The sequence below is a fragment of the Haplochromis burtoni genome, unplaced genomic scaffold (genome assembly GCF_018398535.1).
Source record: "Haplochromis burtoni strain Fernald_Lab_line unplaced genomic scaffold, NCSU_Asbu1 Contig_157, whole genome shotgun sequence".
In the NCBI taxonomy this organism is placed as follows: Eukaryota; Metazoa; Chordata; class Actinopteri; order Cichliformes; family Cichlidae; genus Haplochromis; species Haplochromis burtoni.
The window spans coordinates 1-24,996 of record NW_024582518.1 but is presented as its reverse complement, the minus strand read 5'-3'; the positions used below and the strand labels follow the sequence as shown (position 1 = coordinate 24,996).

Below are 24,996 nucleotides of genomic sequence, written 5' to 3'. Positions count from 1 at the left end.
AAGGGGCTATGTGCCACGGTAGTTAAAGCTGGCAATAATTAAATAATTTCTTAAAATGCCATCACTTTGAAACAGCCATCTTGGCTAATTACAGGCCAATCTTTAACCTTACTTTCATCTCAAAATGTCTTGAAAGAGTAGTTATAAAACTGCTTACTGAGTTTTAATCAGGTTTCAGAGCTCATCACAGTACACAAACAGCTTTAGTGAAGGTTAACAACTAGTGGCAAGCCATCACTGTCCCTCGTTGCTTTGGAGAAGCTCAGGGGGAAGAGATGGAGGAAGGTGTAAGGTCTCTGGTACAGGACTTGCGCTTGAAGGACAGACCGCCTGATTTTTGAAAAATGTCTCTCTTTTTGGGGGGAATCTAGACCAAAATGTGTGGTCCGAGAAAAAAATCACATTTCTATACATTTAACTATAGTTTTTATTTCAAAATGTAACATTGAATCCAATTGTTATGTGATCTGACACTTCAAGTAATGTAAAGAGTACCATAATACTGCTACAAAATAAAACACAAGCGTGCACCCTTTGGTACTACCAGTGGCATGCAATAACCTTTATAGGAAGTAAAAGAAGAAATGAGGAACAAACTTTTACATGAAAGAAAGCCAGAGAAACATGAAAGCTTGCTGCACTCCTTCCTTGGCTGACAAACTGTAAAATCTGTCACTTCTCTAGTGATCACCTTAAAATTTGCCACTAGCAGACAATGTCAATGACAGGGCACTGGGTCTGACTACCCAGTGTTTGTGTTTTTTGGGTTTAGTTATACTTTTTGAGTTTTGTATTATACAGTTCCTGGTTTCTAAGTTTCTGTTCTCAGTGTTTTATGCCCAGGCTTAGTTTTGTCTCTATGTCTTTCCTGTGTCCTGTGTCCTGTTACTTTTGTCTCTGTGCTTCATGTCCCCACTGTTCCCACTGTCTGTCATGTTTCTATGTCTCAGTATCACGTCCACGTCTATCTGTCATGCTTCCTGTGTTACTTTGCTACTCCAGTGTTCAGTGTTTTTGAGTTTTGCTTTTCCCCTGTCTCATCACGTCAATTAGTCCCACATGTGCGCTTCCTGTTCCCCATCCTCTCGTTAGCCGGCCTGTGTATGTTAGTCCTCAGTCTTCCCCTGCTTGTTGTCATGTCTGTAACCCTTGTGGGCATCCTCCTTGCTGTGTGTTTTTTCCTGTATGTGTGAAGAGTCATTTACAGCCAACATAAGTCTGCCTCTTTCAGTTCACCCTTTATTTATCAGTCCTACATCCTGCCTGCTACACCGCAAATCCATGACAGTCAAAAGGTAGAGGATTATTTTAAGAAAAAGTAACAAAAAAAAAATCCTATGAAAGCCCCACTACACATGTAACTGTAGCTGTATATTGTGAATTATTATCAAATGGATTTCATGGATTATTAAAATATTAATATGATTAATATTACTGCTGCAGATGTTTGAGCCTGAGCTCACTTTAAATACTTTCTATGCTGTTTAATTTCAGGCAGTGCGTCACGCTCTGTGAAATCAGGTGCTTGTAATTTGGATTTCCTGTCATCATGTATCTCAAAAAAAGAAAAACAAAACAAAACTCAGTAGTTCAAGCATTAATCTTGATGTATACAATTAAAAAATGTAATTAAAAGGGTTGCATGACTAACTGGTAATATTTACAGCAAAACTGGTTAAACTTTGTGCATTCATTCAGCCAGTTAATTTCTCAGAGACGCTGGTGCAGTCTGAACCTGTTTTAATAAATTAGACATTACAGGAGCTCTCCATTATTAAGGATTTCTTTGCAAACTACTCTGCATCATATATATGTATCACACATGTTATTAGTGAGGGGAAATGTAAGTGTTGAGATGGTAAATCACAGAGGAATGACATTAAACTGAACTTAAAATACAAATTTAAATAAAATGAAAAAAATGAAGTTCTGCTCGGATCGTAATGTATTTTCTGAACATTGTAAATCTTCCCTTAACAACAGCTCATAGCTGATACTGAAAAGAAAGTGACTTGAAAATTTAAAAAAGTCAGTTAAATATAAATTAAAATTAAGTAAAAAGTAAAAAATTACACAGTGAAACAAACAAGTGGAAACAGACAAATGAGTCAAAGACAAACTCCATCTTTTACTATCTGCATAGTTTTACAGGTCCTGTGCTACAACTACCGTTAACCAAGGGTATTACTACTTCTAGGGCAGCCTTTACTATATCTATTAATAAGTTAATCGTTAAAAATCCTACTACCATCTATGTTGCTAACAATAAGAGAAAACTAAAAGCAGAAGTACAAACAGTACAGTAGTTACTGTTACTGCTAGTAAAACGTCTGAAACAGTCAAATAAGAAAAAAGGTCTGCCCTCCATCTCCAGCCTGACAGAGTTATAAACTCTTATTCAAGGCAAAAGTCTACTTTTTACACATGACTGTAGTGACCATCTGTTACATAAGTGATCAGCTGCACACCAAAAGATGTAGTACGTCAGATATCTCAGTGGGTCTGACGAACCTGCCAATACAATCAGCTGGTGTAACACAAAGACGTTGTTGTGTGCAGAAGAAGTGATGACACTAGGATTTTAATGGTGAAATCATGCGGAGTAGCCATATTTCCTGGAAACCTTTGTAAAATTAGCACATCCAATTATTTCCTCTTTTCTATTTTTTCTTCAGGCGTTGCCAGAATGTTTGCAAAAAAGAAGAAGCCAGGAAATGTTTTACCCACTAACCCCATCCTGTCTGACAGTAAAGCTATAAAATGTACAGGTCCTGCAAAAACTACCCATAATCCTTACTGTTATTATTACCATCAATTCTACCACAAACGTAGACTTCACTACATCTATTAATAGGTTACTACTCCATTTTCAAGAACTTTAACGAAAACTACTACCTATGTAAAATTTCTGTTACTATCATAAATACTGTTATTGCCTCCACCTTATACTAATACTGCAAAATGAACCCTTAAAGTTTGAACCATTGTCTGCTTTCATATTCCAGCTTGACAGCGTTTGACAGCTTAAGATACACAACTTTCCATATGATTTGAAAGTTTTACATCGGAAGTGGACAGATGTCTTCCAACAAGCCTGATAATACACAAAATGTAGTGCTGTCAGCGTTAATCTCGTTAAAATGACGTTAGCGCCATAACCGCATTGACGTGGCAAATCTATGCATTGACACTGCGCAGCCCCAAGCACGGGGCGATCCGCATTAACTCGCTAATGCAGATTTGTCATGTTAATGCGGTTATGGCGTTAACATAATTTTAACAAGATTAACGCTGACAGCACTAACAAAAAATTAATGTATTTGCTGCAGAGAAGAAACGTGCGCAAACGTTTGTATGTTTTTCAGTGACATACAACAAATGAAGTCTTGTAGCGTCTGAAAGAACTCGTTCAGTGATGTCTTGCTCGGTAGGGCTGGATCACCTTGCCCTGAAACACAACATAAGTATAGGGAAGAAGCAGTATTGTGTTAGCACTTTAAGCAGTGGTATTGATATCATAGGTACCAATAGCAGCGTCATCACCAGATGCAAACATAAAACAGTTTTTAGAGATGTTAGGGTGACTGTGGCTCAGCAGATTCTATGCATTGTGGGTGCTCAGAGTAGAAAAGTGCTACACAGCTCAAAAAGATAATGCGTTGACCTCTACGGCTGGTTAGTTAAGTTCCTTGTTGAAGGCCTAAAATGAACATTTTCAGCACTAGTATCTGTGTTTTGAACTGATCATAATCGGTCTGAAGTGTGGTTAAATGGTGCCAGCTACATCTAACTGTGTGGACATGGAGCAAACTCAAGGCCATGAAGACTTCATACAGTTTAAATTGACTAGAGTAGCAAACCCACACACTGTCCATGGGAAGCAGACAGCGTACAAACCTATTCACATACACTATGATTGTTATAGTATGATGCTATTTTATATTGTGACACAGCATTGTAATGTGATATCCTCTTCTGTGTTATATATACAGATATATAGGATTGTGGAGTTGCTAGAAAAATATTTGTAATGCAAAATTAAAACTCACAGTATCAGTTCTGTCAGTAACAGTGGAAGGTTTGTTTACCTGAATAGCCCACAGTGTTTCTGCGTTCTCGTAGATGTGAGCTGAAGGCTCTTCCACCTGTTTGCTGCTTTTGTTCTTCCTCGAACACAGCAGTACCAAAACCCCACCTGCCAACAGATCATTGAGTCACTCCACCTTCAAACTCACAGTCAGGACAGAATGTCTCATAATGAATGTAAGAATATGATCCGGTCTGAATACTGCTGCTATTCTCAAAATGATTTAGTCAAGTAAAATAAAAAAACAACAACAAAATAAATCAAATAAGATATTCAAGCAAAAGAAAATTACTGAAACACTAAAATAAAACAAAAATATACAGGTTATTTGTCAATTTGAACATCTTTGTCCACACTTCCTCTCTGAAGAGGTTTGTGTCATCTTTTCACTGAGACTCAGGTTGTCTACATGACTAACTGGCTTTTCAGAGAGAGGTTGGGTTGTAATGTTTATTCTGAAGTTCTGAAAATCCCATGATAAATGTCCTCTATATCACAATATTTAAGGGAACTAAAAGTAAAACTGAAACTTAGAAAAGCTAAACTGAAATGAGAGAAAACAAACTGAAGCTTTACTGACTTGAAATCAAAAACTCAAAATAAAAAATAAAACCCACGTCAAAAATACAAACTACAAGAACTCCGTTTGATCAGCATTGTTCACTAAGGTGAATGTTGTTGACATACTTTTTTAAGTGATTTGGATTGGCGCAAATTATAAATGATGGACTCATCATCATTTTCCTAGACATAAACTTACTAATCCCACACTGGGGAAATTCACAGACGATTAGGGTTCAGCAAGAAAACCTAAATTAGAGATATATTAGAAAGAAAAAAAAAATATATATATATATATTATATTATGTTAAAGAACTAAATAAGGAAAATAGTGTACAAAAACTATCTAGCAGTTATTTCTACTATTTACTAATGGTTGCTGGGCAACAGATCAGTCGATTAACAACAGACATTAATGAAAGATCAGAAATTGTGTTATGATTGTGATTCAGTCAATGAAGGATGTGGGTGTTCTTGTAGAGGCTCTTTTTCCTGATATTAAAAGAACTTTTTGATCAAAGTTAATCAGAAAATACTTAAAATATCAAACTTTAGTGTGTTTGAAAAGATATAATCATGTTTAAAAATACATAAAACACATCAGAGCACTGAAATTAATTAATCATGGGCGACAAGCCTCAGGTTAAATGTGACTAACACTATTAGTATGCTCTTCTCAAAAAGTCTGTGCAAATATTACCAAACCAGAGGTCACAATATGAGGACAGAGCATGTAGCTGAGCTCAAGTATTTGTGTCCTAACTGTTCCTTTAGTACAGATGTCAGTGAGTCATTTTTCATTTTATTTTATTATTTTTTTTAAATTACCAGCTTTTAAAGCTCCAGTGAACGCTGTGATAGATAAATTTGGGTCGTGTTCATCGGTGAATAGTGTGGCTCGTCTAGTAGTGGATGTCGATATTTACAGTTCAGACCAGAATCTCCTAAACTTATCTCCACTCACACTCACCCATTATCAGGATGATGACAGCGGCAACTGAGACGGATATCATGAGGATGAACTGAGTCATGATGCAGTCCTTCAGCAGGTTGCTGTTGGAGGTATCTGGAGAAAGATGAAAGAGGAACAAAGGAGAGATAATCAATGAAAAAAAAGAAAAAAAAAGTATTGTTTTATTTCTTTAGAACCGTTACAGTTATGATAATTAAAGTTTCCAATCGGGGCATTTTGTGGACAAATTATTCTGAAAACAGTGCAGAAGGTTCACATCTCCAATCACAACCAGTGATCCAAACTAAAGTACTAACAAGTTAAATTAACTTTGATTTCTGAGGCAACTTAAATGTAGAGAAAAGGAAAATATTTAATTGACACACGAACAAGAACGTGTGTACCAACTGTAAGTATACAACTCGTTCTTATTTAGATATGCACGAGATGTCTTCTGGTGTTGGTGCCCTGATCTAATGCTCACACATGAAGTACAAACACAAAGCAAATGGGACACGAGTTCCTCGTCACTCATCCTAATGTGACTAAAGAGGACTGATTTTTTTTTATTTGTGTTTAGTATTACCATGGAGCCAAGACACCAATGGTCAAGCACACTTTCACACCATCTGTGATGACAGCAGTATTCGGCAGAATAGCTCTTCTGATGCTTTTTTAGTGGAGGCATTTGAAAGAAGGGCCAATTTTTAGTTTCTGCTGTCTATTGGTTGTGGGGGCGGGGGAGGGGCAATGTAGCACTTGAGCTCATTTCTGAACGTATTGATTTCATAATTTTCAACAGAATGGTCATCAAAGTCAAATTATTCTGAATCAGGAACCATATGACTACAATACTACTGAAACCCTCACCTCCAGCTAGATCCAATGGTGACCTCAAAGTAATCAGTAAAGCACAAGTCAGTAGATTATAGACAATTTCTATATCTGTTGACCAGATTAAGAAGATTTATGAAAAGTAGACGTTTCCACAAACAGACCGTTTGTTCAGCCTCATCGCCACCATAATTGTAAAACAATGCTTTACTTATTGAGTATTATCACAGTTTTTTTCCTGTTGCATAACTGCTGTATTGATGAAGAAGACAAAACTCTTTTTGCCCCTCAATTTTATTTTATTTTTAACAAATACATTTGCCATATTTTCCATTTTATATGTGTGTTTATTGCCATATACGACGAGTCTATCCATGCTCACATGCACATGGGCTTAAAAGACTGTCACCATAGCCCAATGGTATTGTTGGAGGTTAAGAACAAATATTCACATACATCCCACATTACTGCAAGAATGTGGTCACAACTTTCCTAAAGATGTTGAAACAGTCAAAACTCCTGTTAGACAGCTCAAAATGTGCATTTCTACAAATACATCATGCGATCTGAAGACCAACTAATTTGTTTTGCAGCAATAAAGTAAATTGAAAGTTGGGTACTTACCTAACAAAAGGTGGAAACTCTCCACAAAATGAATGCTGCCTCCTCTCCTGATGCCACAGAAGTAAAGCCTGCAGTCCTCTGCTGTCAAGTTTTTAATCACAAGTTTGTTTCCCAGGATTGAGAATTTGGATTCAAAACCAGGAGAGCAGTAGGTAGAGCCTGCTGAAGAAAAACTGCGGCCGATACATGCTCTGAACTGACTGTGAATCTCCATGTACCAGTATCTGTCTGATGTCTGATTGGAGCAGGTTAGAGTGACATTGGTCCCCAGCTCTCCTCTGACCTCGGTCACGTTCTCGGCCTCTGCACAGAGCAGAAGCACCAACAGGATCATCCACAGGAGAACCATGATTAGCTTCAGCATCCACAACAAGACGGAGTCGTCTGAAAGCAGCTCAGCTCTGATGTGATTCTAAGAGGGAAGTGCTCTACACTTCCTTTTTCAGATGGTCACTTGATATGACATCAGATTTTTTAAAAAACCACAAAAACGAACAAGCGCTCAGGAAGTAAAATTACATTGACCCTTGCTTAAACTCAGTAGCTTGGTTTAGTATTAGAGATATTCAACTGTTTTCTGCAGCTCAATGATTTAATGACAATACTGCAGTAGTGACGCTAGTAATGAGAACAACAGCAACTTTAACAGCAAAATCATTGTATCAGAGATGACAGTGACATGTTTAAAGTAACAGCTTTTTTGTTTTGTTTTTTGGACTGGCTGCTACATGACATAAAAGGCTCATTTTAAATTGTACGGTGTCTTCTGATCTTCTTAAATGTTCCCACGGTCAAGAAATAGATTAGAAATAGAAATATGGATTAAAAGAACAAATATTACATTGTAATAAATGTAATTTTTATTAAACAGTGAAACAAAGTGGAAGCAGACAAATTACTTTTTAATACTGTTACAACAAATCATGAAATATACTGTGTACTGATACTACACATGAAAAAATGAAATGAATCAATCAAATCCCGTGATGTCTTGCTGAAAGAGGGTCGCCTACCCTGAAACAGAAAATGAGTAATCAGTACAGGGTAGTACAAGTAGTACTATTAGATAGTATTACTACTATCACTGTAACTTTTAATAGCTACAGTGATAGTCTTTGCAGCGTTAGCAGCAACACTGAAGGAGTAAAATAGCTATAGAGATCAAAACTTTTTAGCATTTTAACATGTGGGTCTGTGGGCAACTGTCTTTTTTAGAGCCAGACTCACGTCTATATTAGGAAAAATGAGGTTTTTGCTGCTTGACTTTGGCTTTGAAGATAATATTTTGACCCTGGTTCATCTCATTCATTTGACTTGATCATCATGTTTTTCGTGCCAAAACACTGGTGTTCCTGAAGAAACCATACCTCACAATTGAGTAAGGCACTAGCCCTGCCCTAAGTTATGCCCTGCTTTTCATTCTTTCTGCACTAATGTTACCATGACTTCCTAAATGAACATCATGTTTTATTCAGTAAGACCTGAAAGGAGCTCCTGAGGCCATAAACCCACCAGAAAAGTGTTTGCTGAGCCCACTGGAAGCTGGAAGGAGTTTTGTGAAAAACTAAATATAATTCATGATTTAATAGCTCACAGAAGCAACTTTAGGAGCAATAATTTGAAGTAACCATTTCTGTATGACTTTAACCCAACCACAGTGAGACCTGCTGATGTACAGTTGGGAGATGATGGCTGAGAAATGAGTATATCAGAGGGACAGTTCAGGCTGAGCGGTTTGGAGCTAAAGTTAGAGAGGCTGTGATGTCGCATTAGTTTGATTATGTTTGTCCCTGATGCAGCTCATCCAAATGCACATGAAAACATTAATAATGGGGTAAATCAAAAGTTATAGAGACAAGGCTGAGATGTTTTGGGCGCACATAGAGGATGGGTAATAGATATATTGGACAAATTATGTTAAATATGAAGCTGCCAGGCAGTAAAAGAGGAAAAGAAGAAGACCTCAGAGGAGATCAGTGTGACAGAGGAGGATACTATTGCATGGTGGACTGGGGAGAATTTGTTGGAACGTCCTCTCTTGGGAAAACTGTATGACTGTGATAACGCACACCTGGATGATCTGAAGCAGCAAACATAAATGACCAGGAATCTTAAATGAACAAAGCTGTTTTAGATTCTATTAATTTCAGAAGACATCACATGCATATTTCCATTTTGTCATTACGACTTAATGCCTGTTAATGTTCATCATAGCAGCCGAACATTTTTTAAACATTATAGAGAGTGATCCTAGTACCAGTACTGTCAGTAGTCATGGTTTATGCAGCACACACAGCATCAGTTTTGTTAGCAGTCACAGTTTTTACTTACCTGCACAGCCCGCAGTAGCTCTGTAGCATTACAGATGTGACCTGAAGCATCAGTCGTAGCATTTTCTCCTCTTCAAGCACAGCAATATGATGACAAAACCTGCCAACAGAGCTGTGAGTAACTTCTTGTTTATCCAGATGTACAGATCTAGATATATTCTTATAATACACAGATTTCTGTGCAGTCGCTGACAGTATAAAGCTGCTTCCTCACTTGATTGGTCACAGTGCAAAATGATTAAAAGAAATACGGACTGAAGTTTGACCAACACTTCTAATATGTGCTGCCAGAAACATCTATTCAAACATTAGATACTGTGATCTGAAGTTAGAAAATGTGCTAAATTTATCTACTGTGACACACTCACTGATTATTAGAATGACAAAGGCAGCCACTGAGACACAGATGATGATGAGGTGACTCTTATAGCAGTCGTTCTGTGGGTCGTTGGGAGGAACAATGACATCTGGAAACAAAGAGGCAAAAAGATCAACTGGGAACATGTTATAGTTACAAATCAGCAACTTGAAACACACCCACCATCTATAAATTTTCATTGAAAAACATACTTTTCATATATCAGATATATAAGGTAGTATACAGCCATGATAGAAAAAACTCTTATTTCTTTAAACAACAACAACAAAAAACCCATCTAGTTACCTGTATCAATACACCATCTTATTGCTCTGCTGGGGTTTTTGTGTTAATTATTAATTTCTTTTTATTCTTTTTATCCAAAGAAAGGATCGCTTTCACTCAAGAAATCAAGGAAATCAGAATAGGTGCAGCAGTTTGCCTTATGAAATCCAACCTTGAAGCTGCAAGGAACTTTTTTGTACCCAGTGTAAGTTCCAAAAAAGGAAAAAGAAAAATATATCAAGCTCACAAGTTGAGTTATTACTTGTTATGTTCTAACTGCCAAAGTTTTCTTTTACAGTATCTCAGGACATGTTGAAACCCACCACACTGGACCTTCACAGAGGAGAGTTTGAGTCAAAACAAATGGTGGGAAGTTTGGATGTGAAAAAAATAACACATGATCTCATTCCGTTTGCATTCATTCTCACACTTACTAATACTAATGACTATGAAGGTCAGACATGAGAACAAAGTGAATGCAAAAAGTAAAGAACGTGGTCATAGATAACAAGTTAAAACATGCAAAACAGAAAAGAGAAATCCTGTTAGCCTGCTCAAAACCTGCTTTTCTGCAAATACGTCATAAAGCCTGAGAACTAACTAATCATTTGTTAGTCATATGTTCATATGTTTTACAGCAATAAGCAAAAAAACAAAAACAAACAAAAAAAAAAAACTTGGCTACTTACTTGAGACGAGGTGGAAAGATTCCACAAACTGAATGCTGCCATCTCTCTTGATGCCACAGAAGTAAAGCCTGCAGTCCTCTGCTGTCAAGTTTTTAATTATCAGTTTGTTTCCTGTGATTGAGAACTTGGTTTCAAAACCAGGAGAGCAGTAGGTAGAGCCTGCTGAGGAAAAACTGAGGCCAATACATGCTCTGAACTGACTGTGGATCTCCATGTACCAGTGTGTGTCTGATGTCTGATTGGAGCAGGTTAGAGTGATATTGGTCCCCAGCTCTTCTCTGACCTTGGTCACGTTCTCGGCCTCTGCACAGAGCAGAAGCACCAACAGGATCATCCACAGGAGAACCATGATCAGCTTCAGCATCCACAACAAGACGGAGTCGTCTGAAAGCAGCTCAGCTCTGATGGACTCTGACACAGAAGTGCTCTACACTTCCTACTTTACATGGTGACTTCAGTCAGTGTGACGTCTGAAAAAACCAAACAAAACCAAAACCGAAAACAAATCCCCTTAATGTCGCACAGGAACTAAAACTTTACCACTTCCAGGCAGTAGTGTGGCATGTGGGTTAATGTGGGTTCTAACAGCTTCATACTTCATCGGATGACATCTCGGGGAGGCACACTGCCGTGAGTTCTCAGAAATTGGCTGCTTGAGCACAAGAAATGACAACATCACAGAACGCAAGCTCGCGGCTCTCCAACGGGAGATTGAGAGATCAGTGTTGGACTGCAGAACTGCTTCGAAATTCATATGAGCTGTTCGCACTAAAGTAAAAAATACCATCACTTATGCGGATACCCCTCTGGCGCCAACTGCAAGGCCAGAGCTGAACAAAACACCCTGATAACGACTGTGTTTAGTCTGTTCCTTCCCATTCCATGCAAGGCCACCTGGGTTGGCTGGAAGACTGTTTACTTAGCCTGGCAGGGTGGAGGACACTGTGTCAGCTGAACTATGGACACGCACACGCAACCTGAACCTGAGCAGGTAAACCTACAGCCGTAAACCAATAACAAACTCATCCTACATGATAAAAAAATGCTGTCTTCCTCAGCTTTGTCCCAGCATTTGTCAACAGGACACAACCACAAAACGAGAGAAACAACACATTTACTGAGTGGTAGTTAAGCTAGCTCCCCTTAAGAGAGATGTCCAGTCCAGCTGCAACTTCCAGGTCTAGGGCCCATTTTCTTTCCAATGGTAAGCACAGCTCTCTCTTCAGCACCACAGAGTGGCGCGGAGTTCCCCCCACTTCACATGCTGCACCAGTCTGTCTGATAAGTTTCTGCTCCGATTTCCCTAAAACTTCACTTGAAACAACATCTTTTACCAAGTTAGAAGTGGGTACTCTGCACGTTTCCACTTGAGAATCATGACACGATCACCATGCCAGTCACCTCACACTCAGCTGCAGCCAACAATGATGGTTTTCCAACTGAAAACCATCAGTTAAGTGGGAGCACTGATTGAAATATATTTTAAAATAGGGACTTAACTCTTTTGCTTAAAAATCAATTATCACCCACACAGCTTAATACAAATGCAAGAAAGTTAACTGTTTTAAGGCCTCAGCCTTCAGACGCAGCACTCTCCTGATTGGTTTAAACAGCCAGTCATTCATAGGCTGATCAGATCATGAATGTCTCCATGACACTCTGACTCAGGTGGACCTGCAGCAGGGAGCTCCAACATACTGAAACACTAAAACAATGAAAGGGAAGAAAGTTCAATCTCAGCATGTTTGCTGCTGGACTTGGAGGCTCTGAGTTGATAAGAACGTCTTCTTCCACATGTGTGTTAGTGCATAATGGTGCTTTTATAGATTAGAGTTCATTCCTACAGCTCTGTCATCATTTAAGCTTCAGTAAAATTATTTAAGTGAGGTCCTACTGATCATTGTTACCACCTGAAAATAAAGTACTTTATTTGCTGCTTTATTTTTACACATTGCAACTTAGAAGCTTTCTTTTTTTTTGTAAAAGAAGCTGGGTGCTTATATGAGATGAGGCAGAACATGTGCACAGCATAAAAAATGTCCTTCAGTCAATCCAATCACTCTGTGTTTCTCAGAATTAAACGTTGGCTTCAAAATCAAGAAGCAGTACATAGAAACTGTAAGTGACACATTGCACCTGATGCATCATCTGAACTGACTGTACCAGTGTTTACCTGAACTGCCATAAGAGCAGGTTAGAGTTAGAATCACGTTCTCGGCCTCTGCACAGAGCAGAAGCACCAACAGGATCATCCACAGGAGAACCATGATCAGCTTCAGCATCCACAACAAGACGGAGTCGTCTGAAAGCAGCTCAGCTCTGATGTGATTGACAAATTATTGCTCTACACTTCCTGTTTCACACAATCAGTTTGGCTGTTGTAATGTTGCACAAAAAGCCATACCAGCTTTTCACGCCTCTGCCCTAACATCTGCAGTTTCAGTTAATACAGCAGATTTTCAGCTCTTACTGACTGATTTTTGATGATGGTACCAAAATAGTAAAACAACACTTCAACAGCAACATTGTTGTACATCAAAAGCTATCAAAAGCTGTTATAGCATCATAAATAACTTTCAGAAGAGGACAAAAGGTCTCTAATACTGACTCTAATGCTAAAAAAGTAGTACTAGTAGTACATATGATTTGATAAGTAACGAAAACATGAGAGCCAAAACTGATCGTCAGCTCATCATGTCCCAGCTGATCAAGTGGCTTCACCTCTTGTCTCCAAGCTGTTACTGCAGAAACACATTCATACACATATTAAGTAAAACAAATCAAAGTAGATAATAACTTCAATGAGGTGGCACATTTTCTAGTACTATAACACTGCCAAAACACGTACTACACCATTTGGTAGTACTGACACTACAGACCCAACTCTATCTTGTACTTCTACGTCTGCTAGTCAGGGTACACCCTGGAAAGGTTGCCAGTCTGTCGCAGGCTAACACAGAGAGGTAGACAACCATTCAATTCATAACCAATTAATCAAACCACACAAAGCACATATTTTGACTATGGGAGGAAGCCGGAGGACCTGCAGAGGACATGCAAACTCCACACAGAAAGGCCACGGCCAGATGGTGGATTCAAACCCAGGACCTAACCGCTCGGTGCTACCCACCATGTTGCCCCTTCTGTAGTACATAATCGACTTATTTGTACACATGTGTAATGATCATCAGTATCTGGAATATTAATGACTTTGTGTTCAGCTGCACTGTAAACACCAGCAGATCCAGAGTGATGGGCCTTGAAGGGATCATTTTATATATGAATTGGCCTTTAAAAGAGGACCTGAGGAGACAAGTTAAATCCAGGTACTTTGATCAGGAAATGATGACAACAAAATTTTAGTGACATCATTTGGAGTATGTGTGGAACATTGTGTACGATTACCACATCAAATTACTGACCTTTTACTGTGTTATTTTTTAGTTATTCCATAGAATTCTTGCAAGAAAGTAAAAGTCTTTCCACAAACACAAACAAGAATCAGCACTTTTAGAAAGTTTACTACATCTATAATTAGTCTACCCCTCTATTTGTTCTATTAATGGGACTTCTACTATTCTAATTATTGAGAACAACAGTTGCTCCATATTGATCATGACAAATAATGAAAAAAACAGCTCTTTCTGAGTAGTCGTGTTTTCCTTGTAAGCTGTACATGATGACCACATTAAATCACTCCCCTTTGCTGACTTTAGTTTTACATAATACACTTTTTTTTTCAGGAAACAAGTCATGGCATAAACAATGGAAACAAGCAAAAACATCATTATTTTTATATCCAGTTCGGTCACATAGTGCTGCCGTAAATCCTACCATAGGCTTAGGGATGGGGCAAGCAGGGCTAACACAGAGGCTATGTCCACACTAGCCCGGATAAATTTATAACGGCGTTTTTGTCTGAAACGCTCCGCGTCCACACTAGCGTTTACAGTCGTTTTCGCAGAGTTGAAAGAGAGAGAGAGTTAAAGAAATAGAAGAAAAGCTATCTGGAGCATGTACAGACTGATATTAATCTTTAATAGGGCTGTCAAAATTGAGAGCAAACAAAACAACTGCTGTATAATGCCCTCCGCTATCTTAGTTTAATTGATCATGTGACTGCATCATATAACTAACATGCGTCATTGTTTTAGAAAGTCTTCGTTTTCACGGTCCATACTGTGAAGCGAAAACACCGTTTTCAAATCATTGCGTTTTGTAGAGCGTTTTCAAAACGTTGCATTTTCCTTGAGCGAAAACACCGTCTCAGTGTGGACGGGAAGCCAAGGAGAAAACGATGCGTTTTCAAACAAAAATGCATTAGTGTGGACGTAGCCAGAGAGACAGACAGTCGTTTGGATTTACATTCACACCTATGGCACCAATTAACCTAACCCCACTAATTGCATGTCTTCGGACTACCTAGAACTACTCACGATCCTGCTACTACTGCTATTAATACTACCACAAGTATGGACTTTATGACTTCTATTACTAGATTTCTACTGAATTTACAAGCATTTTACGCCAAATTGTTAACACAACAGAGGGTGTACTTAGGCCTCCTTTAACAATTAAGATACGTGTAATAAATGTGGGCTGTTTGTAGCTGTGGAGGAAAGACTAAGTGAATTAGAGACCTAGTTCCCCACCCTCGAAAGTCCTGTATGTAGTCAATATCCATTAGTCTCTGTAAGCAAAGGTACCTTAGTTAACATTAGTCCCCAGTAGAATGTCCTGAGCATCCAGGAACTCAGGCTGGCTGGATGAGGATGAGGATATGGGTGCAGTGTAGCCCTAAATAGAAGCCTCTGTGCTGGCACACTACCAGTCTGTTCACGTTTCAAAGAGCTTTTCCCCAGTTGGTGAAACATCTACGAGGAAGAAACAAACTCTGGTTATTGGCGACTCGATTTTGAGAAAATGGAAAGCAAGACAATACAGCAGCTATTGTCCATTGGCTTCCAGGGACCAGAGCAGCTGACATTAAATAAATACTGAAACTGCTGGCTAAAGATAAACATAGATTTAGTAAAAGAAAATAATTCACCAGTAATGACACCTGTCTACATCAATCAGAGGTCAGTAAAAAATTATTTCAGCAAACAAAATTACAAAGAAATAATTTTTATTGAAGTATCCTCAACTGAATCAAAGACAAAAGAAACAGTTAAATGTGGATTCTTCAACAGTTACGTTTCACTCTTCAAAGCCTCTTAGTACATGCTTTAATAACTGACCAAGATATGACTTCATTTTATCTTACAGAAACCTGGTTACTGACTAAAACGGGTCCTATCTATTTTTTAAAGATAGCTGCTAATTTGTCCAATATTCCTGTTTCTTCAGGAATGTGATCTATTGAAAGCAGCAGTGGTGAGGTAGGTTTATGTTTCAGTGTGTGATTACATAAATAAGATCTCTCATTTTTAAAATAAGTACACATTAGCCTCTCATTTGGCTTCTTTAATAAATTGAACTGATGGAGAGAGTTTTGCAGGCACATGATGGGGTTTGCTCATCTGTGTTAATTACAGGAACACAGTACTGTGACTATTTTCTCAGTACTGTGCACACAAACAAAACAAAGCAAATTTGACAGACAGATGTCACTGAGTGCACCTCTCTCTGCACACAGTAAAAATTAAACAAAATTAAGAGCCAGAACACATTATCTTACCATCTGTCCAATAAATGCCTGAATGCGATTTAACTGAATGGACTGGTCTTAAATTTGTTTTGTTACCAACAGGGGTGATTCTAGGATTAGAGCTTTGGGGGTGCTGAGCACCCAGAGAGCTGCCCAGCCAGGCAAACTTTACACGTCACGATGAGACTTCTTCCCTGTCTCTGTCAGTCCCTGCATCCTTAAATGTTTTCAAAATATTAATTTAAAAAAACTATAAAAATGGAGGCAACTTTGCCTGTAGTAGAATATATAAAATGTATGAAAAAATCTTTACTGCAGATAATAATTTTACTAATTTAATAATAATACTTTCATGCTTTCATAGTGGTACTTAGGAGAGCTTGACATTTTATCAGGTGGTACACACTGTAAAAAGTTTGAGAAACACTGATAAGTGTATGTGTGCTTTTGGAAAACATTTAAAGCCGCAGTACAGAATCTTTGAAACAAGCTTAAAATTTTTTTAGAATATAAACAGAGCACTCTGCTTCTCTTTACAGCTCCTCACTCCACCAGGGCACCATTTGGCACTTTCTGATAGTGTGCAAATGTGATGTACGTACTGCAGCAGTCATACAGACAGCTGAATGGTCCAAAAGTTGGCCGACCTATTACTGGCTGAGGTTTTAGTAGAGTTGTGGCTGAACCACATAAAAATATATCATTAATTTTAATCTCCCCAATCAATGATAATATTATGTTGGAATGTTGTTAAAGAGGGTCAAAAATGTTTCAACCCAGTTTGTTTTGCAGATTCTGTGTAGCAGCTTTAATATAGGGAGAACACAACTTCCAGATTGTGTGAAATCAATTTTTTTCTCTTTGTCAGTTTAACAGTTTCTGTTGTGCCTGTCACTGTTCCCTGTCTGTTTTCTTACCTGGTTCTTCCTGACCTTGTACTTTCTCCTCATGTTCCCTCTTTCCTCTCTCCCTCTTCGGACTGACAATCATACACAAATAGATTGTATTCAATTAGATGAAAAATTACATTCATATGAAAAAAGAAATACTACTAAGATCAATAATGATAGTCCTCTCTCAGTGTACTTTCAACCAAAAGGCAAATAACCAAACCGCATAAACATCTAATAAAAGATATAAATATTGAAACACTGAGCCAACATTATTCTTGATTCACTGATCATTTGATTTTACACTTTTACCTGAATGTGGCTCCTTTTTTTTGAAAAAAACTTCCTTATATCCCTTATAAACATGGCTGTCTCGCTGTACACACACACACACACACACACACACACACACACAACAGGAGTTATAAGGTTAACGGGCATTCAGTCAATTAGCTAGTTAGTATCCATTTCTAACAGGACAGTGGTAACAACAGTAGGCTACGTTTTAGATTTTAAATAGGCTGTATAAATTTCAATGGGAGCAACAGGACAATGAAATGTTGCTGATTTTACTACAGTGTAGGATGGATTGTAGGGTAGCAAACATTGTCAGAAAACAAGTTTTCAACACAGCAGGTTACCTGGTGTAATGTTTTTCAGCTAAAAAGAAACGTGGTCTGACTCCTACCAACTATGTAAAGAGTAACTGAAGGTTAAATGCAGCTAATATGTCTTGTTTTAAGCCAGGCACTTACACCTCCGCTCTGCTGCGTCTCAGCCACCATCGCTCTGGCAGCAACGGTGCTAGAGCCAAAGTAGGGGAGAGGCGAGCTGAAGCTAACCATTTTGGGAGGGGGGGTTATCTATACTTTCGTTGTTAAAATGTTGTGTCTCAAACAAGTACAGTTTGTTTTTTTTTGCTTTTTATATTTTTAGTAGTGTGTCACACAAACAGCAAATATTGTCAAAAAAACGTCAAAAAAGTAAGAAATCTTTGGGGGTTCTTTGATTCATTCAAAAATGGGCTAAAATCGCCCCTGGTTACCAATATTAAATTCAGATATTCTAGTCAGGATTTGGTCAATATCTGATCTAAATGTCAGATTTATGCATCCTCAGTTAAGAGTCTCAACTTTTCCACAAGGCGTGGTTGTGCTGTAAAGCTATAGCTTCCCACTCAGACCCAGACTTCCTGTAATGCATCATACAATCAGCATTTACAGCGAAAAGACAATTATGACAGAGTCAAGTATGTCTTAGTCTGCGTGTTACATTCCCTGCTCTCTGTTCCAGGCATTCCAGCTTTCATGTACTTAGTTTTCCTGGTTCGAGTTTTATGTTAGTTTCCTACCTGGTTATTTCCTTCATTTGGCTTATGTTTTTGTTTTTAGCCACAATAAACGCTCGCATTTCCTTAAAGTTCAGTTCCACCTTTTTCTTCTGCTTTTGGGTCCGCACACCACAACTCCCATGTGATCTGTTATTGCAGATCGTGACAGGAAAGAGACGTAAAATTTTAATGAGAAACGAAAGCAAGAAGATCAGCAAAATAAGGGAACTGTTCCACTTGAAACACAGATTTCTTTGCAGTGCCATGCATAGTGAAGTAGCATGATGGAATCACCCATTGAAGCATCTGAGATGAAACATTCACTGTGCATCACCTTTAAATAACTACTTCCTGTTGTCTTACCAGTTAGTGTTTCAGGCTGTTTCTTTTTTTTTCAGCTTTAGGAAATATCCTGACCTGTTCACCTCAAGGATAAATTCACATATTTCAATGTAGAAACAGCTCTGAACTGTTTCAGCAACATTTCTGCTCATGACCAACAATTTTGACACCTTTAAAATGTGTTTTAAAAACTTCGAACATATCAGCTTTGTTATTAAGCTCACTGAAAACAAGAATCACATAAAAATGAGTTTGGGGTTATTTAAAATAGAGAGAAAAATATATACACATTCCAAGCCTTTTTTATTTTTTCAAAATGGATATAAATATCCAAATTTATGATATCGGTATCGGTATCGGACATAAAAAAGTGGTATCGTGCCATCTCTAGTGCCGCTATTGTTTTCTTTCTACAACTATACATTTTATTTGCTTTTCATTGATGAAAAACTGAACTACAGACAAGAATCAGAAAAAAATGGTAAATGGCCTGTATTTATATAGCGCTTTACTAGTCCCTAAGGACCCCAAAGCGCTTTACATATCCAGTCATCCACCCATTCACACACACATTCACACACTGGTGATGGCAAGCTACATTGTAGCCACAGCCACCCTGCGCCCCAAGGATAACGTTCATTAACTAAAAATAAATAAATAGATAAATCAGCAGGATATTTCAAAGAACTCACCAGCTTTGCCCTCAGTGCTGATTGCTGAGTGGAGAATTGTTATCTGAGTGAGTTAGAAAGAGCAGCAGGACACAGCCTCACACAGCAGATTCAACAGGGCTGTAACAGTTTCTCTGGTTTGTCTCTGGTTTACACTGTTAGGCAGCAGGAAAAAAACCCAGCATGCACCACAAGGAAGTACATGTTATTCTAGGACGTCAGCCTTTTTGTCACTTATCATTTCTGTGCTGTTTTTACGTATATTTGTATATTCTTGTATTCAAGCTAGCTTCTCCTTTTCTTCCTCTAAATGATATTGTGGTGGCAGATTTCTTTTCTCATATATTAATCACATATATATAATTATATCACATTAGTTACAGTAATATCACTTTCTCACTTTACCATAGTAAGAGCACTCCTGTCACTAGTTTACATGCATGTGGAAAGTTAACACAGTGAGGCCATTGTAATGGGAGACATTAAACAGATAGTGAGACTCCTTCTGCTTATCAGGGATGTAAATCCTTAGGTGAAGGCTAAGCAGAAAACAAGGTCATAATTCTCTCTGTGAGGGAGGAGGTATAGCCCCCCCGTGAGAGGGGCCAACATGTAAGAGTTTGTGAAATGTTCTTTGTCTGTGTTGTAAGGGCGGTGTCCACAATTCAGAAATGGTCCTGGTGTTTCACTGCGATGTTCTCTCCACATTGCAATGTGTTTGTTTCACAAAGGTACATATCAGAGACAGAGAAAGATCTTACTGTAAGAGAAGGAATGTGTTTCTATTCATTACACAATATATGTTCACCAAGATTAATTAACAAGTGAGAGAAAACTAAGGAAGAAATATAGAGAAAAAGATAAAGTGATAACTAGACAGAGAAGTGTATAGAACAGAGAGGGATAGTCTGGATTAATATGCAGGTAAATCACTTTAATCTGGGTTGTGTCACCTTTAATCTGCAGAGGGAGAACTCACAGCCTACAGACCCAATTACATCCCATCTTTGTATTATCCAAATCCAAATCCAATTTATTTATATAACGCATTTAAAAACAAAAGGTTTGCCCAAAGTGCTGTACAGAAACAAAGGGTAAAACACAAGATAAAACCACTGACACTCACATAAAACATAATAAAACACATAAAAAACATATCAACTCACCCCAGTCTGAACGCTATCGAAAAAAGGTGTGTTTTCAAAAGCGTTTTAAAATCAGGAAACGAAGATGCCTGTCTAATATTTAAAGGGAGCATATTAAAAGTTTTGGGGCCATAATTGAAAAGGCTCGTTCTCCTCTACGTTTGAGCCTTGATTTTGGGACAACCAACAGCAGCTGGTCAGCTGATCTGAGGGTCTGTGAAGGAATATAAGGCTGAAGTAACTCGGAAAGGTATGGGGGAGCAAGACCATTAAGGCATTTATAGACCAGTGTTAAGACTTTGAAATTAATTCTGTGATAAACAGGAAGCCAATGAAAAGAGGACAAGATAGGTGAGATATGTTCATGCCTGTGGATACCAGTTAAGAGGTGGGCAGCAGCATTTTGAACGAGCTGAAGACGAGCAAGAGATCCTTGGCTGACTCCAACATAAAGTGCATTACAGTAGTCAAGCCGTGTTGAAATAAAGGCATGTATTACCTTCTCCATGTCACGTCTTGACAAAACTGGCTTCAGCTTTGCTATTTACCTCAGCTGGAAAAAGCTTTTTTGCAACACCGAACTAATATGTTTGTTCAATTTAAAGTCTGAGTCCATAATGACTCCCAAGTTTGTCACATGCTACTTGATATAAGAACTAGCCAGCGGGTTCATTAAAAATTATTAGGTCTAAATACAATCACCTCCGTTTTACTCTCATTGAAACTCAAAAAGTTCAGAGCCATCCAAGCTTTGACATCTTCAAGGCAGTTCAAAAGGATTTGGATGGAGCCTGGGCAATTTGGTGCTAAAGGCAAATAAATTTGGCAGTCGTCTGCCTAGCAGTGAAAGGATATTTCGTGTTTTCTAAAAATAGGGAGGAGGTATAATGAAAAAAGAAGAGGGCCAAGGATTGAGCCCTGGTGCACCCAACAAGAAAGGGGGGACTGAGGTGGACTAAAAACTTTCAACTTTAACACTAAACGTTCTGCCACTCAAATATGAGCGAAGCCAATCCAGTGCTACACCTTTGATGCCAACCAGGTGTTCCAAATGAGAGATGAGAATATTTTGGTCAACAGTATCAAACGCTGCAGTAAGATCTAAAAGCACAAGGATCACGGAACTTCCACAATCAGTAGCTAAAAAGATATCGTTAAAAACACGTAAAAGTGCTGTTTCAGTGGAGTGTAGATGTTTAAAACCAGACTGAAAAAGTCCATGATGCCATTAGCATCAAGAAACGTATTCAGTTGGGTAAAAACTATTTTTTCCAATAACTTTGAAAGGAATGGAAGTCTTGAAATAGGTCTAAAATTTGAGCAAACTAAAGGGTCAAGGCCATTTTTTTTAAATAAAGAGCTTACAATTGCATGTTTAAAACCAAAACTGGTATTTATAATAGCAAGGACTGAGGTTCCAATTGAAGGGAAAACCTCTTTAAAGAGCCATGCAGGGATCACATTCAGGGAGAACCAGAAGGTTTAATTTGTCTAACCATCTCGTTAAGAAGTGTAATTGAGATGGGTTCAAACTGGTATAAGGCAGCTGAACAGGGACTAAACGTGGATGGGTCATATGTAGGAGGTACTATTGCTGACCTGATGGACTCAACCTTGTTTACAAAAAAGAAAGAAACTGATTACATCTATTAGCAGAGCCTTCCAGGGTGGCAGACTGGGGCACATTTAAAATAGAACTGATGGTCTTATAAGCGCGGGGATTATGACAATTTGATGCAATCACCTGAGAAAAATGGCTGTTTTTCTCATTTTTCACTGTATTTTGATAGCATTTCCAACAGTCCTTTAACATTTCAAAAGAAACCTGCAGTTTGTCCTTCTTCCACTTTCGCTCTGCTCTCCTGCATTGACGTCTGACCGCTCGGGTGGCTTCATTTAACCAGGGCTGGGGAATACATTTAGGGCGCCTGGTTTTTAATGGGGCCATAATGTTTAGGGTCTCGATACAGGTTTCTTGGAACTGCAAAAGCAGCTCATCCAGACTAAGTCCTAAACTAATTTCAGGGTCAATAAAAGCATTTTTTTCTATAAAAGTTGAGGAGAAGAGAGCAGCAGTGGAAGAATGAAATATTCGACAGCACCTGGGTGGAGCGCGAGCTTTAAACTCATGCACAAGAGAAATGTCAAATAAAACAGGTTTGTGATCAGAAAACACGGAATCCCCAATTTCCAAATTAAAAACAGATAAACCGCACGATAACACCAGGTCAAGAGTGTGCCCCTGCTGGTGTGTAGGGCCTTGTACAGACTGTACAAAGTTAAAAGACTGAATAAGATTTAAAAACTCCTGAGCAAGCAGTCCATCAGAGCAACAGACATGAATATTAAAATCACCAACTATTAAAATCCGATCATATTTAGGCACAATGTCAGCCAAGAAACATGAAAAGTCATTTAAAAAGTCTTTGTTAAACTTCGGTGGTCGGTAGATTACTGCACACACAACCGGTTGAAAATGGACCGGGCATTTATTAAAGCCATCCTCGTTGGAGCTGCAGTCTGGGTAGAAGTTGTGTATGAAGCCCAAGTTAATGGGAGCAAATTCACAAAGTTTATTCCACGACGTCCAAGACGTGAAAAACACTGGCAAGCAGGCTCACGTCTACCCGAGCCTACGACAGGTACCAGACAAGGGGCAACAGGATCCAGGAGACGCCTTGAGATGCGATGGAACAGACTACACCCTGGGGCGCCTCTGTCAGTGCGCCCCAGGGCAGCTGTGGCTACAATGTAGCTTGCCATCACCAGTGTGTGAATGTGTGTGTGAATGGGTGGATGACTGGATATGTAAAGCGCTTTGGGGTCCTTAGGGACTAGTAAAGCGCTATATAAATACAGGCCATTTACCATAATCCACTGGAGCAGTCACTAGAGAAAAAGTAAGGCAAGCTTTAAGCTTCACTAGCCGACCGGCACGTTTACCGCGGCGTCTGCGACTATGCATCGGAGCAGGAGGAAGCGCTCCGCGTAGCAGGTAAGCAGGAACATCAGCCAGGGGTGGTGGATACCCTGTTGTTTGTCCTTGCTGATTAGTCAGAAAATATTGAAGATCCAAAAGTTTTTGGCGTTCATATACCAGTCACAAGTTGATTTGGGTGGCGCAAATTGTAAAAAACAAAACAAGCAAAAACAAAATTGACAGAGATAGACGGCAAGCCACACACACCGGCGCCATCTTCTTCAGCAAGTGAGCCCTATTAGAGATTTTACAGATATATTTCCAAAAGTTGATTCTGTTCATCTGGACGTAGCGTTTTCAGTGGGAGAAATGTTTCCTCACTCATCCAAGTGACTTCTTCAGTCTCAGCTGACTGCAGGTTTCCCCAATCTTATAAACAGTACATTTGCACAATGGCTGAAACTAGCACTACTGATCATCATCCACTGGAACATAAACTGGGTGTCATCAGGACGCTACAACACAGAGCGAACACCATCCCCACAGACACAGCGGTCAGGGAAGCAGAAGAACATCCCATCAAGAAGGCCCTGAGTAAATGTGATTATCCCAGCTGGACTTTTGTCAAAGCTGAGAGGGCGGTTAAAGAAAGCTCCAGCCGATCCAGGAGAGAAGGAAAACCGCTGCCTAAGTGAAAACCTGTAGTGATCCCGTATGTGTCAGGAGTATCGGAACAGTTGAGACGCATTTTTTCTAAACACCGGGGTCAAGGAGGCCATTTACGTGAAAAGGGCAAGACCCTCTCTGAATCAAAGAGGGGGCCTAAGGGTGCAACTTTTGCCATCTTACAATGCTGTGATTGGAGCCATTCCCCAACTCTCTGTGAATGCTACTCATGGCCATTGATCAGTGGGCTTTGGTCAGTGGGCATGTAAATTTGCATAATTATGATGAAGGAACTGACCTCCCAGCCCATTGTTCCTTCAGTGGGCTGGTTTCAGTTATTATGCAAATGTACTAAGGTTGGGGTAACCTGCAGTCAGCTGAGACTGAAGAAGTCACTTGGATGAGTGAGGAAACCAGCGATGTGAACACGCTACGTCCAGATGAACAGAATCAACTTTTGGAGATTTACTTACCTGGATGATTGAGCATGCATCAAGATCAAGTTTGCTGACGACACTGTTGTTGTGGGCCTGATCTCCGACAACATCGAGACTGCCTACCTGGGGGAGATTAGGAACCTGGAGAACTGGTGCCAGGAGAATAACCTTCTCCTAAACGTCAGCAAGACTAAGGAGCTGATCGTGGACTTCACTACAAAGCAG

The 24,996-nt window shown here is 39.0% G+C and overlaps 1 protein-coding gene across 2 annotated transcripts; it reads right to left on the bottom strand.

Annotated features, from left to right (window-relative positions):
* Positions 1-340: 340 nt before the first annotated feature.
* LOC102304901 lies at positions 341-15,026 on the bottom strand. 2 transcript variants are annotated; one of them, XM_042224991.1, is made up of 7 exons: positions 10,721-12,908; positions 9,757-9,855; positions 9,390-9,488; positions 7,059-8,072; positions 5,619-5,714; positions 4,089-4,195; positions 341-3,448 (listed from the first exon to the last, which is right to left on the bottom strand). In XM_042224991.1, the coding sequence occupies exons 4-7, from the start codon at positions 7,420-7,422 to the stop codon at positions 3,410-3,412; spliced, it is 606 nt and encodes a 201-aa protein (XP_042080925.1). In that variant the 5' UTR covers positions 7,423-8,072; positions 9,390-9,488; positions 9,757-9,855; positions 10,721-12,908; the 3' UTR covers positions 341-3,409. The 2 variants fall into 2 exon arrangements, with proteins under 2 accessions (XP_042080925.1, XP_005932772.1); XM_005932710.3 differs by lacking the exons at positions 9,390-9,488; positions 9,757-9,855; positions 10,721-12,908 and adding an exon at positions 12,940-15,026 and having other exon boundaries at positions 7,059-7,359.
* Positions 15,027-24,996: the final 9,970 nt, after the last annotated feature.